Raw genomic sequence first — 12,761 nt, 5'->3', positions numbered from 1 at the left:
GGATCCCCCCCACCAAACCTTCGATCACCTTCATTTGTTCTCCCCCCCCGCCCCATCAGTGAGGTTGTGGGGCACGCTTGCTAAAGAGGATGCGGGTGGCACGTGAGCCCATTCCGGGGACCCCCCCAGGATGGTCCAGACCACACACACACACACACACAAACACACACACACCCTTTAATGGCTGTCTTCTCCCTTCTGACTTCCAGGCCTTGAGCAGTCACACAGCTTTCACCAAGCACAGCGAGCAGCTGGGCACCGAGGAGGGGGAGGTGGAGGACACCCTGGACCCCCAGACGGGACTCTTCTACCGCTCGGCCTTGACCCAGGTGCAGAAGCAGCAGAAGTTCGGCCAGCCCCAGCTGGAGCAGACCCAGCTCCAGGTCAAGACCTTGCAGTGCTTCCAGGCCAAGCAGAAGCAAACCATCCACCTGCAGACGGAGCAGCTGGCCGCCAAGCTGCCCCAACTGCCTCAGCTCTCCATCCGGCACCAGAAACTAGCGCCTCTCCAGCAGGATTTGGCCCCCACCAAGCTGGACACCCAGCAGGCCGGGGCCCCGGCCATCCCCCGCGAGCGGCAGCTGCCCACCTTGGTCGCCCAGCCCCAGCAGACTGTGGTTCAGGTGCTGGCGGTCAAAACCAGCCAGCAGCTGCCCAAGCTCCAACAAGCCCCCACGGCCCAGAAGATCTACGTCCAGCCCCAGGGCCAGCTGCAGCTCCCTGCAGCGCCCGAGAAGCAGCCCACGGGCCAGGTGAGAGCCAGGAGAGGGCGGGGGGGGGACGGGCGTGGGCCCAGCCAAGGACTGACCTGGCCCTCAACTCCTGCCTTGGCTTCTTGGTGTGTGTGTGTGTGTGTGTGTGAGAGAGAGAGAGAGAGAGAGAGAAGGAGGCCAACGTTGACTATTCTGGTCCCAAAGCGCCTGTTCTCCAAGGCTTTTCCTTCTGGTGTGGGGTGGAATAGAACAGAACAGAATAGAGAAATAAGAATAAAAGAATAGAATAGAATAGAATAGAATAGAATAGAATAGAATAGAATAGAATAGGGGATGGAATAGAATAGAGTAGAATAGAATAGAATAGAATAGAATAGAATAGAATAGAATAGAATAGAATAGAATAGAATAGAATAGAATAGAATAGAATAGAATAGAGATTAGAATAGAATAGAATAGAATAGAATAGAATAGAATAGAATAGAATAGAATAGAATAGAATAGAATAGAATAGAATAGAATAGAATAGAATAGAATAGAAAATATGGAATTGAACGGAATAGAATAGAATAGAGGATGGGATAGAATAGAATAGAATAGAATAGAGATTAGAATAGAATAGAATAAAATAGAATAGAATAGAATAGAATAGAAAGAATAGAATAGAATAGGAAAGAATAGAATAGGAAATAGAATAGAATAGAATAGAATAGAATAGAATAGAATAGAATAGAATAGAATAGAATAGAAAATATGGAATAGATTAGAACAGATCAGGACAGAATAAAATAGAATAGAATAGAATAGAATAGAATAGAAAATAGAATAGAAATAGGAATGGAATGGAATAGAATAGATTGAAACATCGGCCAAAGGTTTGAGTATCCTTTGGGGTTCGTACACGAAGGGGCGTCTGGGGTCAGCGTGTCTCGTTGTACAGGGAGACGGTGGTTAAGTGAGTTTCCCCTCATTTTACAACCTTTCTTGCCACAGTGGATAAGTGAATCATGGCAGTTGTTAGGTTAACGACACGGTTATTAAGTGACTACCTACCTACCTACACAGGTAGTTCTCGGCTTACAACGGTTCATTTAGTGACCGTTCGGAGTTACAACGCCACTGAAAACAAAGTGACTTGCAACCATTGCATCCCTCTAGTCACCTGATCAGAATTCACTTGGCAACTGACCGGTACTTATGACGGTTGCCGTGTCCCCCAGGGTCATGTGATCCCCTCTTGCGACCTTCTGACAAGCGAAGTCACTTAGCCGTTTTGCTAACTTAACAAATGCAGTGATTCGCTTAACAACTGTGAGCAAGAAAGGTCATAAAATGGGTGCAAAATTCACTTAACGACTGTCTCGCTTAGCAACATATTTTGGGGTCAACTGCGGGCCACCTGTATTTATTTACGTACAGGTAAGTCTTCCATCTAGGTCCAGCCCGAAAAGAAAGAGGGCCACCAAATCAACAGAAAATGTGTGTACAGCCACACCACGCACACAAAATGTGTGTACAGACGCCAGGTACTCCATGGGTTTGCACTTGCGACCTCCGCGTTCACTTCATGACGGTGGCAGTCCCGCTCAACAACCACTGCAAAAAAAAGTATAAGTCACTTAACGGCCGTGGCATTTGCATTGAAGAATTGTGACAACACAACAGGCTCCGTGACGGTTGTTATCTTGAGGACTACCTATAATGGCACAGATCGGAATCGAACTGGAAGGGACCTGGGAGGTCTTCTAGTCCAGCCCCGTCCTCAAGAAGGAGATCCTATACCATTTCGGACAAATGGTTGTCCAGTCTCTTCTTAAAAACGTCCAGTGATGGAGAAGGGAAGGAAGGAAGGAAGGGCAGAATGACAGAGTTGGAAGGGACCTTGGAGGTCTTCTAGTCCAGCCCCCTCCTCAAGCAGGAGATCCTATACCATTTCTGACAAATGGCTGTCCAGTCTCTTCTTAAAAACGTCCAGTGATGGAGAAAGGAAGGAAGGAAGGAAGGAAGGGCAGAATGACAGAGTTGGAAGGGACCTTGGAGGTCTTCTAGTCCAGCCCCCTCCTCAAGCAGGAGATCCTATACCATTTCTGACAAATGGCTGTCCAGTCTCTTCTTAAAAACGTCCAGTGATGGAGAAGGGAAGGAAGGAAGGAAGGAAGGAAGGAAGGAAGGAAGGGCAGAATGACAGAGTTGGAAGGGACCTTGGAGGTCTTCTAGTCCAGCCCCCTCCTCAAGCAGGAGATCCTATACCATTTCTGACAAATGGTTGTCCAGTCTCTTCTTAAAAACCTCCAGGGATGGAGCACCCACAACTTCTGGTGGCAAGCAGTTCCACTGGTTAATTGTTCTCACTCCCAAGAAATTCCACCTCAGTTCTAGGTTGCTTCTCTCCTTGATCTGTTTCCAACCATTGTTTCTCGTCCTGCCTTCAGGGGCTTTGGAAAAATAGCTTGACACCCCCCCTCCCGCCCCCTTCCTCCTTAATTTACACCGCCCGTAACTCTCTGCAATCCCTCTTTTCGTTTCTCAGGTGCACCAGCCCATAATAACCCAAGGATCTTCTGTTACCAAGATCACCTTCGAAGGGCATCAGCCCCCCACGGTCTCCAAGGTGACCCCTCCCCTCCCGCCCCTCTTCCCCAGCCAGATGGCTGCCAATTCGGCGATGGCGGACATTTTGAAGATGTCCATGATGGAGGCCCAGATAGAGCCGGGCGCCGGAGGGGACGCTGCGCACAAGACCTGCCCCCCGGCCCACCCTCCCGGCGAGGCCGAAGCGACCCCCACCTCCGTGCTGAAGGCAGCCCCGGGAGGGGCGCCCACCCTGGGAACAGCCTCCGTGCTGCAGCAGCTGAAAACCCTGGACTCGCATTCGGGACCTCTGGGCACGGGGCTGCCTCTGCAAGAGAGGAAGCCGAACCCCCCGGCTCCAGCCAGCCAGTTCATCCGTATCCAGAACGTTGTTCCCCAGAAAGCCGAGGAGCTGGCGGCCGAAATCCTGATCCAGGTAAGGCAGGACCGCGAGACCCTTTGGCTCCCGAGCGTTCAGCCGATCGGAGGCGCTTTTCTGGTTTATTTTCTTTTAATTTATGGATAACGCATGTATCCCGCCTGCGTTATTGCGACGGATAGCTCAAGGTGGCAGATGTAGCCCGCACCCCTTCCTCCGCCTGTTTTCCCTACCGCAACAACCACCCTGCGAGGTGGGTTGGGCTGAGAGAGAGGGACTGGCCCAAAGTCACCCTGGCGGCTTTCCTATGTAAGGCAAGACTAGAATTCACGGTTTTCTTGCAGCTGGGCCCAAAATCACTCAGTTGGCTTTCGTGCCTAAGGCGGGACTAGAACTCACCGTCTCCTGGTGAATGGCCCAAAGTCACCCAGTTGGCTTTCGTGCCTAAGGCGGGACTAGAACTCACCGTCTCCTGGTGAATGGCCCAAAGTCACCCAGCTGGCTTTCATGCCTAAGGGGGGACTAGAACTCACCGTCTCCTGGTGATTGGCCCAAAGTCACCCAGCGGGCTTTCATGGCTAAGGCGGGACTAGAACTCACCGTCTCCTGGTGATTGGCCCAAAGTCACCCAGCGGGCTTTCATGGCTAAGGCGGGACTAGAACTCACCGTCTCCTGGTGATTGGCCCAAAGTCACCCAGCGGGCTTTCATGGCTAAGGCGGGACTAGAACTCACTGTCTCCTGGTGATTGGCCCAAAGTCACCCAGCGGGCTTTCATGGCTAAGGCGGGACTAGAACTCACTGTCTCCTGGTGATTGGCCCAAAGTCACCCAGCGGGCTTTCATGGCTAAGGCGGGACTAGAACTCACTGTCTCCTGGTGATTGGCCCAAAGTCACCCAGCGGGCTTTCATGGCTAAGGCGGGACTAGAACTCACTGTCTCCTGGTGATTGGCCCAAAGTCACCCAGCGGGCTTTCATGGCTAAGGCGGGACTAGAACTCACTGTCTCCTGGTGATTGGCCCAAAGTCACCCAGCGGGCTTTCATGGCTAAGGCGGGACTAGAATTTTTGGTCTCTTGCTTTCCAGCCCTTTGTCTTAACCACTAGACCAGGGGTAGGCAACCTTGGCCCCTTCATGCCTGATGGACTTCAACTCCCAGAATTCCTGACCCACCATGGGGGAACTATGGCCCCTTCATGCCTGATGGACTTCAACTCCTAGAATTCCTCAGCCAGCAATCGGGGAACTGTGGCCCCTTCATGACTCGTGGACTTCAACTCCCAGAATTTCTGAGCCAGCATGGCTCGGCATGGAAATGTCTCCCTTTCTCCTCAGCATGGCTGGCTGAGGAATTCTGGGAGTTGAAGTCCACCAGTCACAAAAGAGCCAAGGTTGCCCACCCCCTGCGCTAGACCAAAGTGGCTCTCTTAGTTTGCCTGACCTTCTCCCTGTCTCTTCTGGATCAAGGAGCAAATCTGTTTTTTTCTTCTTTTAGTACCGGGCAGGGAAGGCTTTTCCTGACATCCGTGGATGGCAGCGGCTGGCGCTTCTCCAGCATCCTGAAAGTCAGAGAGCTGCCCTGTTTTGTTTTTACCCCCTTCCAATGCTGTCGGCGATCCCCAGTTCCTCTCTAGAAAATTTAAGTTTGACTCAGGGATGATCTAACAACGTTGCCATGGGTGGGCGGGCGATGGGTCTTTTAAAGTCAAATCTAGACTGGATATTTGGTCCAGAGATGATGTCCTCAACCCCCGGTCCGTGGACCAGTACCGGGCCGCAGCATGCCGGCAACCGGTCTGCACAAACAAGCCAAGCCCAATCCACGGGATGCAGGCAGCACAGAAAACCACGCACTTTCCAGGCCACAGAACAACCTAACCGGTAACCGGTCCCTGATGCCCAAAAGGATGGGGACCTCTTGTCTAGAGAGCAGCAATGGAGGCCATGATTTATTTGAGAGGAAGGGACCTTGGAGGTCTTCTAGTCCAACCCCCAGCTCGAGCAGGGGACCCTATCCCATTGGCAGCAGGGGTGGGGTGGGGTGGCTGTTTGGTTTTTATTCCCCCCCCCCATCTGCTGGGTGGTTGCAGCAGGGTTTGGTCACTTCACGTGACCCTGGGACACTGTGACCGTCATAAATATGAATCAGTTGCCAAGCATCCGAATGTAAATCACAAGACCCTGGAGAGGCTGCAACATTCCAGCTGATCGGCGCTTCTTCTGGGCTCAGCAGACACGCCAGGATCAGCGCTGAGCTCCAGCTGGATTCTGGTGCTGATCCTGGCGCTTCCGCTGAGCCCCGACAGCCCTGCAGCTCCAGCCATCTCTTGCTCAGGCTTGGGCAGTGCTGCCACCGGTTCAGCTCATTCCCCTCCCCCGCTACCACTTCTCTAGGATGGTCACGTACCACCTGCCAGGTGCCCATGTAGCACAGGTGGTACCCGTACCACTGGTTGAAAAGCCTTGATTTAGTCCAAGCCCCTGCTCGGGCAGGAAACCCTATCCCATTTTGGACAAATGGCTGTCCAGGCTCTTCTTAAAAACTTCCAGCGTTGAAGCATCCACCACTTCTGGAGGCAAGGCAGTCCCTTTGCCCACAGGCCCCTAACGCCTGTTTTCTCTCCTCTTCCAGACGATCCCGCAGTATTCGGTCGCCTGCCACGCCACCTCCAACGTGGTGGTCGAACCCAGCGGTCTTCTGGAGATGAACAACTTCACCAGTCAACGCCTGGACGAGGAAGACACCGTCATGGAACAGGACATGGACAGCGGCAACGAAGACGGGACGGAGCCCAGCCCCATGCAGACTTCGGAACAGACCTAAGTCCATTTTGGAAACTGGGGGTGCACTTTTTGGAGGGCCGCGCCGTCGGCGTCCGGGAAGCTCTTAATATCAGTCGCCAGAAGCACTTTGCCTCTCCGAGGTCTTCGCACGGGCTGACAAGACAGTCGGCTTGTTAAAGACGACAGTATTGGCGAGGCCGGGATCGCGAAACGGTTTGGGCGGGCGAGGCTTCACGTCCGGTCCGGGGAAACCCGACGACAGTGGAATGTATTTTCGTTGGACGCAAGAAAGCAAAGAGACATGCAGTGATTTTTTTTTTTATTATTATTATTATTATTATTATTATTATTATATTATTATTATTATTTTCCTCCCCATCCCCCATTATGGTATATTGAAGTTTCGTTTGCTACGACGTTCTGGATTTTCTATTGAAATACCTTGGCTTTTTTTTTTTTTTAAGCCACCAAACTGACCCTAACGCTGCTTTTTCTCGAAGGCGCAAAGCGGACCCCGAGTTTGCCGTTGGGACGGGTTTTCTGCACAAAGGCTGATTTTGTTTTAAAAGGCTTCGCCTGAGTCTCTTTGAACCGAAGAGAGGGGAGCGTGCTGATGTGCTGTTTTAAGGGAGAGATGGAGAATCGGTTAAATTTGGTTAAATAAGCTAAATTTTGAGAGATTAGCCTGTAAAACCAAGCCGAAGCAGATTTCGAAAGATTAGCCTTTAAAACAAAGCCGAAGCAAATTCCGAAAGATTAGCCTTTAAAACAAAACACACAGTCTCAAAAACTATAGACGCCACACGGCGATTGATGCTTCTCTTCCCCTAATTTTCACAATATTTTTTTTCCCTTTTACGAACCACGGATGAAACATTTCACAAAGCCCCAACGTGAAAAACCTGCTTTTATTTATCTAGAATATTTCAATTCCCCACTCCTGGTCTTGTGTAACGAACGGAGCCAGGACTCGTTCAGTATCTTTTTTTTTCCTATTTAAGCTGTGAAACAAGAATTGGTCTAACTTTGGGCATCCAAGATTAGAATTTGGGCGCGAGCGTAAATATTCGGACTCGGCTTTCTTTCTTTAAAGGCATTTTTTTTTAAAAAAAAAAGGAAAGAAAGAAAAACCACACAATTTTTCGTACAATTATGCAGGAGACTTTAAAAATGTACAACGGCCTTTTTAATAATTTTGTTTGACTCTATTGAAAGGGGGGAATCCTCCTTCGAACGAATAGATTTAGTTTGCCCAAGAAAATACATTGGGGTTTTACCATTACAAAAAAGTCGAGATTAAAAAGAAATAAGGGGGGGGGAACCCAAACCTTAATAATGAAGACACCGCTTTTATATGTGTGTGTGTGTGTGTGCGTGCGTTTGTTTGTGTGCGAGAGAGAGAGAGAGAGAATGTGTTTGTGTATCCACACAGAGAAACTGTACATAGGAAGTTTTTAACTCTTTTGTATAGATTTCATTATAAATAAGCATTTTACGATTTTGGAAGTATCTTGTATATAACGGCCTTTCGGTTGAATTGCTGATTTGTTTTTCGGTTCGATTCTCGTTCTGATCTTCTTCGTTCCGTTTGAGTTGTTTTGTTTTGTTTTTTTCTCCCCCGGTGCTGATAGTACTACTTTTAAGTAGGCGCTCCTCGAAAGCTCTAAGACGATTTTGTGTCGATATTTTTATATTGTGATTTTAGTGTTTTGTATAATTAAACCACCCAGTAGACAGAATTCGCCACTGGCTGAAGTTTTGAAACCCGAAAAACAGTGTCATGTCTTGGTTCTCACTCTAGAGGGCGCCCTCAGATGGGCTTTCCCACCTTCTCTCTGATATTAATTCTGATACATAAAGCCTTGCAGAATATATATATATATATTCCTTGAAAGTGAGTGTTTGAAGCCCCAGAGATGACTCCGTGGCTTTTACAGATCACCAAGATGATCTTTACAATACCTGGGTAAGTCTACACTTGGCATGCTGCATCCAGTTTTGGTCACCACAATGTAAAAAAGATGTTGAGAATCTAGAAAGAGGGCAGAGAAGAGCAACAAAGATGATTAGGGGACTGGAGACTAAAACATATAGGGAACGGTTGCTGGAATTGGGGATGTCTAGTTTAATGAAGAGAAGGACGAGGGGGGACATGATAGCAGTCTTCCAGTATCTCAGGGGCTGCCCCAAAGAAGAGGGAGTCAAGCTATTCTCCAAAGCGCCTGAAGGCAGGACAAGAAGCAACGGATGGAAACTCATCAAGGAGAGAAGCAACCTGGAATTAAAGAGGAATTGACAGAACAATTCACAGTTGACACTTAGAACAATTAACCAGTGGAACAACCTGCCTCCAGAAGCTGTGAATGCTCCAACACTGGAAGTTTTTAAGAAGAGACTGGACAGCCATTTGTCTGGAATGGTATAGGGTTTCCTGCCTCAGCGGGGGGTTGGACTAGATGACCTCCAAGGTCCCTTCCTACTACTACTGCTACTACTACTACTACTAATTATTATTATTATTATTATTATTATTATTATTATTATTATTATTATTATTATTATTATTATTATTATTATTATTATTATTATTATTATTTATTTGCCTGCAATTAGTTGCTAAATTGCTTCTGGGTTCAATTCCAAGGCCTTAAAACCCTTCATGCCACAGGACCAAGTTTCTTGATTTATTTCAGAAAATTTACACGGGTAGCACTCAGCTGGACGACAACAAATGAGCCCGGAATTTTATTTTATTTTATTTTATTTTATTTTATTTTATTTTATTTTTGCTAAATGAGACAGTTGTTACGTGAATTTTGCTCCATCTCATGACCTTTCTTGCTCTGGTTGTTAAGTGAGAATCGCTGCAGTTCTTAAGTTAGTAACACGGTTCTTAAGTGAATCTGCCTTCCCCGTTGATTTTGCTTATCAGAAGGTCGCAAAAGGGGACCACGTCTCTCTCTCTCTCTCTCTCTCTCTCTCTCACACACACACACACACACACACACACACACACACGTACACACACACACACACACAGAGGACACTGCAACTGTCATATGCCAGTTGCCAAGCTTCTGAGTTTTGACCACGTGACCGCAGGGATGTGCAACAGTCATAAGTGTGAAAAACGATCACAGGCCCATTTTTTCCAGCGCTGTAACTTTGAACGGTCACTAAATAAATGGTTGTAAGTCAAGGACAACCTATTGTCCAGGATTGGAAGGATCTTTGGGACTTTCTCTGCACAAGTCCGCTGATCCCCCGTGTCTACCTGCAAAAGGTCTCTTTGAACGACCGCTAAACAAGCTGTTGTATGTCAAGGACTATAATCCACTCTCGCAAAAGCTGACCTGGGTTGTTGCATAGGATACAGACGTGGCGAGGAGACAGCAGCTGTTGTCTGTAACACAACATATTGTAAATTGCAAAAAAACCAAACGGGACCAAGCAGCCGGGCTGGGTTTCCTAAGCATCCCGCAGAACGTCTGCCCTCTCAAACCTGACTTGGTTTCAGCCCAAAGCAGTAACTCTGGCACAAGCACAGATTAGTAGTTTGTTAACTTCACGGTTAGGGCCGAGAAGCTGGGAAGAAGAAAAAAAAATTCGCACATGTGTATTCAGATGGTGTCCAAAAGTCTTTCCTCCCCCCTCCAAAAACAGGACTTTTTTCATCCAGATGATCAGTCACAGTGGATGAACTGCCCAGAAAAAAACATAGAACATAGAATCGGAGGGACCCTGGAGGTCTTCTAGTCCAGCCCCCTGCTCAAGCAAGACAAAGAGGTAAAGATGTCCTGAGTCCAGCCGTGTTCCTTGGCTGAGGGAGCCAGCCTTATCCGAAGACATTTTCCGTGGTTACGTGGCCTAGCCTAGCTATACGCCAAACGTGCCCGGAACGCCGTTGCCTTCTCGCCGAAGTGGTGCCTATTTATCTACTCGCATTTGCATGTTTTTCGAACTGCTCGGCGGGGCAGGAGCTGGAGCAAGGGGTGGGAGCTCACCCTGTTGCGTGGTGCTTGGATCTTGAACCCGGGCTGTCAACTTTGCTCGACGTCTTTCACCGCTCAGCCGTCACACACACACACAAACACACCATCCTGCTCAAGCTGGGGACCCCGTAGTATTTCAGACAAATGGTTGTCCCATCTCTTCTTAACAACCTCCGGTGAAGGAGCATTCACCGCTTATGGAGGCAGGTGGTTCCACTGGTTAATTGTCCTCAATGTCAGGAAATTTCTCCTTAGTTCTAGGTTGCTTCTCTCCTTGGTTAGTTTCCATCTGTTGCTTCTTGCCCTGCCTTCAGGCGCTTTGGAGAATAGAATAACAGAATAACAGAGTTGGAAGGGACCTTGGAGGTCATCTAGTCCAACCCCCTGCTCAGGCAGGAAACCCTGTAGCATTTCAGACAAATGGCTGTCTAGTCTCTTCTTAAAAACTTCCAGTGTTGGAGCATTCACAGCTTCTGGTGGCCAGCTGTTCCACTGGTTAATTGTCCTCAATGTCAGGAAATGTCTCCTTAGTTCCAGGTTGCTTCTCTCCTTGATGAGTTTCCACCCGTTGCTTCTTCTCCTGCCTTCAGGTGCTTTGCAGGATAAGTTGACCCCGCTCTTCTCTGTGGCAACCCCTCAGATGTTGGGGAGGCTGCTATTACGTCCCCCCTCAATCTTCTCTGAGCTGTTCATCGTGCGATTTAGCCTCCAGAGTCTTCATCATCTCTGTGGTTCTTAATCAGAGACCCATCGGATGCTGTAATCTGGATCCACAAAGCTGTCCCTTCTTCTGTTGTTGTTTTTTTTTAAAAAAAATGTTTCCTGATTGACGCTTGTGTTTTTTCCCAAGTCATTCATTCAAAATGAGAAATGTCAAAAGAACACAATCAAACCCCAGCTGTCCCTCGTTTAAGTGTTTTTTTTTAAAGCCATAATTTCAAAGGGGATTGAAGTCTCATCCAACCAAGAGTTGGAACGACCAGCCAGCACCAGATCATCAAAGGGAAGGGAGATGAAAGAATCTGTTCAGTTGTTGGAATGGCTTGCCTCCAGGACTTGTAGATGCTCCAACACTGGAAGTTTTTAAGAAGAGATGGGGCAGCCATTTGTCCGAAATGGATTAGGGTCTTCTGGTGGGGGGGTGGGGCGGTGTCGGACTAGAAGATCTCCAAGATCCCTTCCAATTCAGTTATGCTTTGCTCCGCCTACCTCGCAGGGTTGTTGCTGTGCAATTTAAAGGAAGGGGGATTTGCACACAAGCCATCTTGGTACCTGATGGAATGGAGAGCCGGACTTCCTTCTAGAAGTTGTGGAACTAAGGAGAAATTTCCTGATAGTGAGAACAACCAACCAGTGGAAGAGACTGTCTTTAGGTGATGTTGGTGCTTCATCACTGGAGGCTTGCAAGAAGAGACTGGACTGCCATCTTTCAGAAATGGTGTAGGGACTCCTGCTTGAGCAGGGGGTTGGACTAGATGACCTCCATGGTCCCTTCCAATTCTATTCCATTCCATTCCATATTTTCTATTCCTATTCTATTCTACTCTACTCTACTCTACTCTACTCTACTCTACTCTACTCTACTTGACTACTGTAATGCTCTCTACATGGGGCTGCCCTTGAAGACCACTCGGAGGCTCCAACTGGTGCAGAATGCAGCCGCGCGAGTTGTGTTGGGAGTCTCCCGATACTCCCATGTTACACCTTTGCTCCGCGAGCTGCATTGGCTGCCGGTTGTCCTCCGGGTGAGATTCAAGGTGTTGGTAATGACTTACAAAGCCCTACATGGCATGGGTCCGGATTACCTACGGCAGCACCTGCGGCCGGCGTCAACCTCCCTCCGTCCAGTGCGCTCCCAAAAAGAGGGCCTCCTCAGGGTGCCTCCGATCAAAGAATGTCGATTGGTGGCCCCTGGCGGGAGGGCGTTCTCTGTGGGCGCGCCAGACCTGTGGAACCGCTTGCCGGTTGAGCTCCGGATGGCCCCCGACCTTCGCTCCTTCCGGCGGGATCTAAAAACTTATTTATTTGAGCAATCCAGCCTGGTTTGATGGGTTAAGGGCTGGGTTTTTAACATAGTTTTAATTACTGTTTATATCGGGCATAATATTTAATTGTTTTTTAACTTTTGTACTTCGTTTTTAATATTTATTGCCCTGTACACTGCCCTGAGTCCTTCGGGAAAAGGGCGTTATAAAAATTTAATAAATATAAATATAAATATAATACTCTACTCGGTAACATGGTTGTTAACTGAATCCGGCTTCCCCATTGACTTTGCTCGTCAGAATGACACAACAGTTGATCACGTGACACCACCCCCCC

General features: G+C 48.4%; 1 protein-coding gene across 4 annotated transcripts in view; it reads left to right on the top strand.

The window, feature by feature from the left end:
* Positions 1-6,620, top strand: part of EMSY (EMSY transcriptional repressor, BRCA2 interacting) — a 65,752-nt gene extending 59,132 nt beyond the window's left edge. For 3 of the 4 annotated variants that reach the window (XM_081327803.1, XM_081327805.1, XM_081327802.1), the window contains exons 20-22: positions 210-752; positions 3,244-3,720; positions 6,296-6,620. In XM_081327803.1, the coding sequence (XP_081183929.1) occupies positions 210-752; positions 3,244-3,720; positions 6,296-6,487 (1,212 nt within the window). In that variant the 3' untranslated portion in view covers positions 6,488-6,620. Of the gene's footprint in view, positions 1-209; positions 753-3,243; positions 3,721-5,158; positions 5,333-6,295 lie in introns of those variants that run through there. The other variant, XM_081327804.1, reaches the window with a different exon arrangement.
* Positions 6,621-12,761: the final 6,141 nt, after the last annotated feature.

The sequence above is a fragment of the Vipera berus genome (assembly GCF_964194415.1).
Source record: "Vipera berus genome assembly, chromosome: 4".
Classification (NCBI taxonomy): Eukaryota; Metazoa; Chordata; class Lepidosauria; order Squamata; family Viperidae; genus Vipera; species Vipera berus.
The sequence above is the reverse complement of the archived record's forward strand: the minus strand, read 5'-3'. Positions and strand labels throughout refer to the sequence as shown.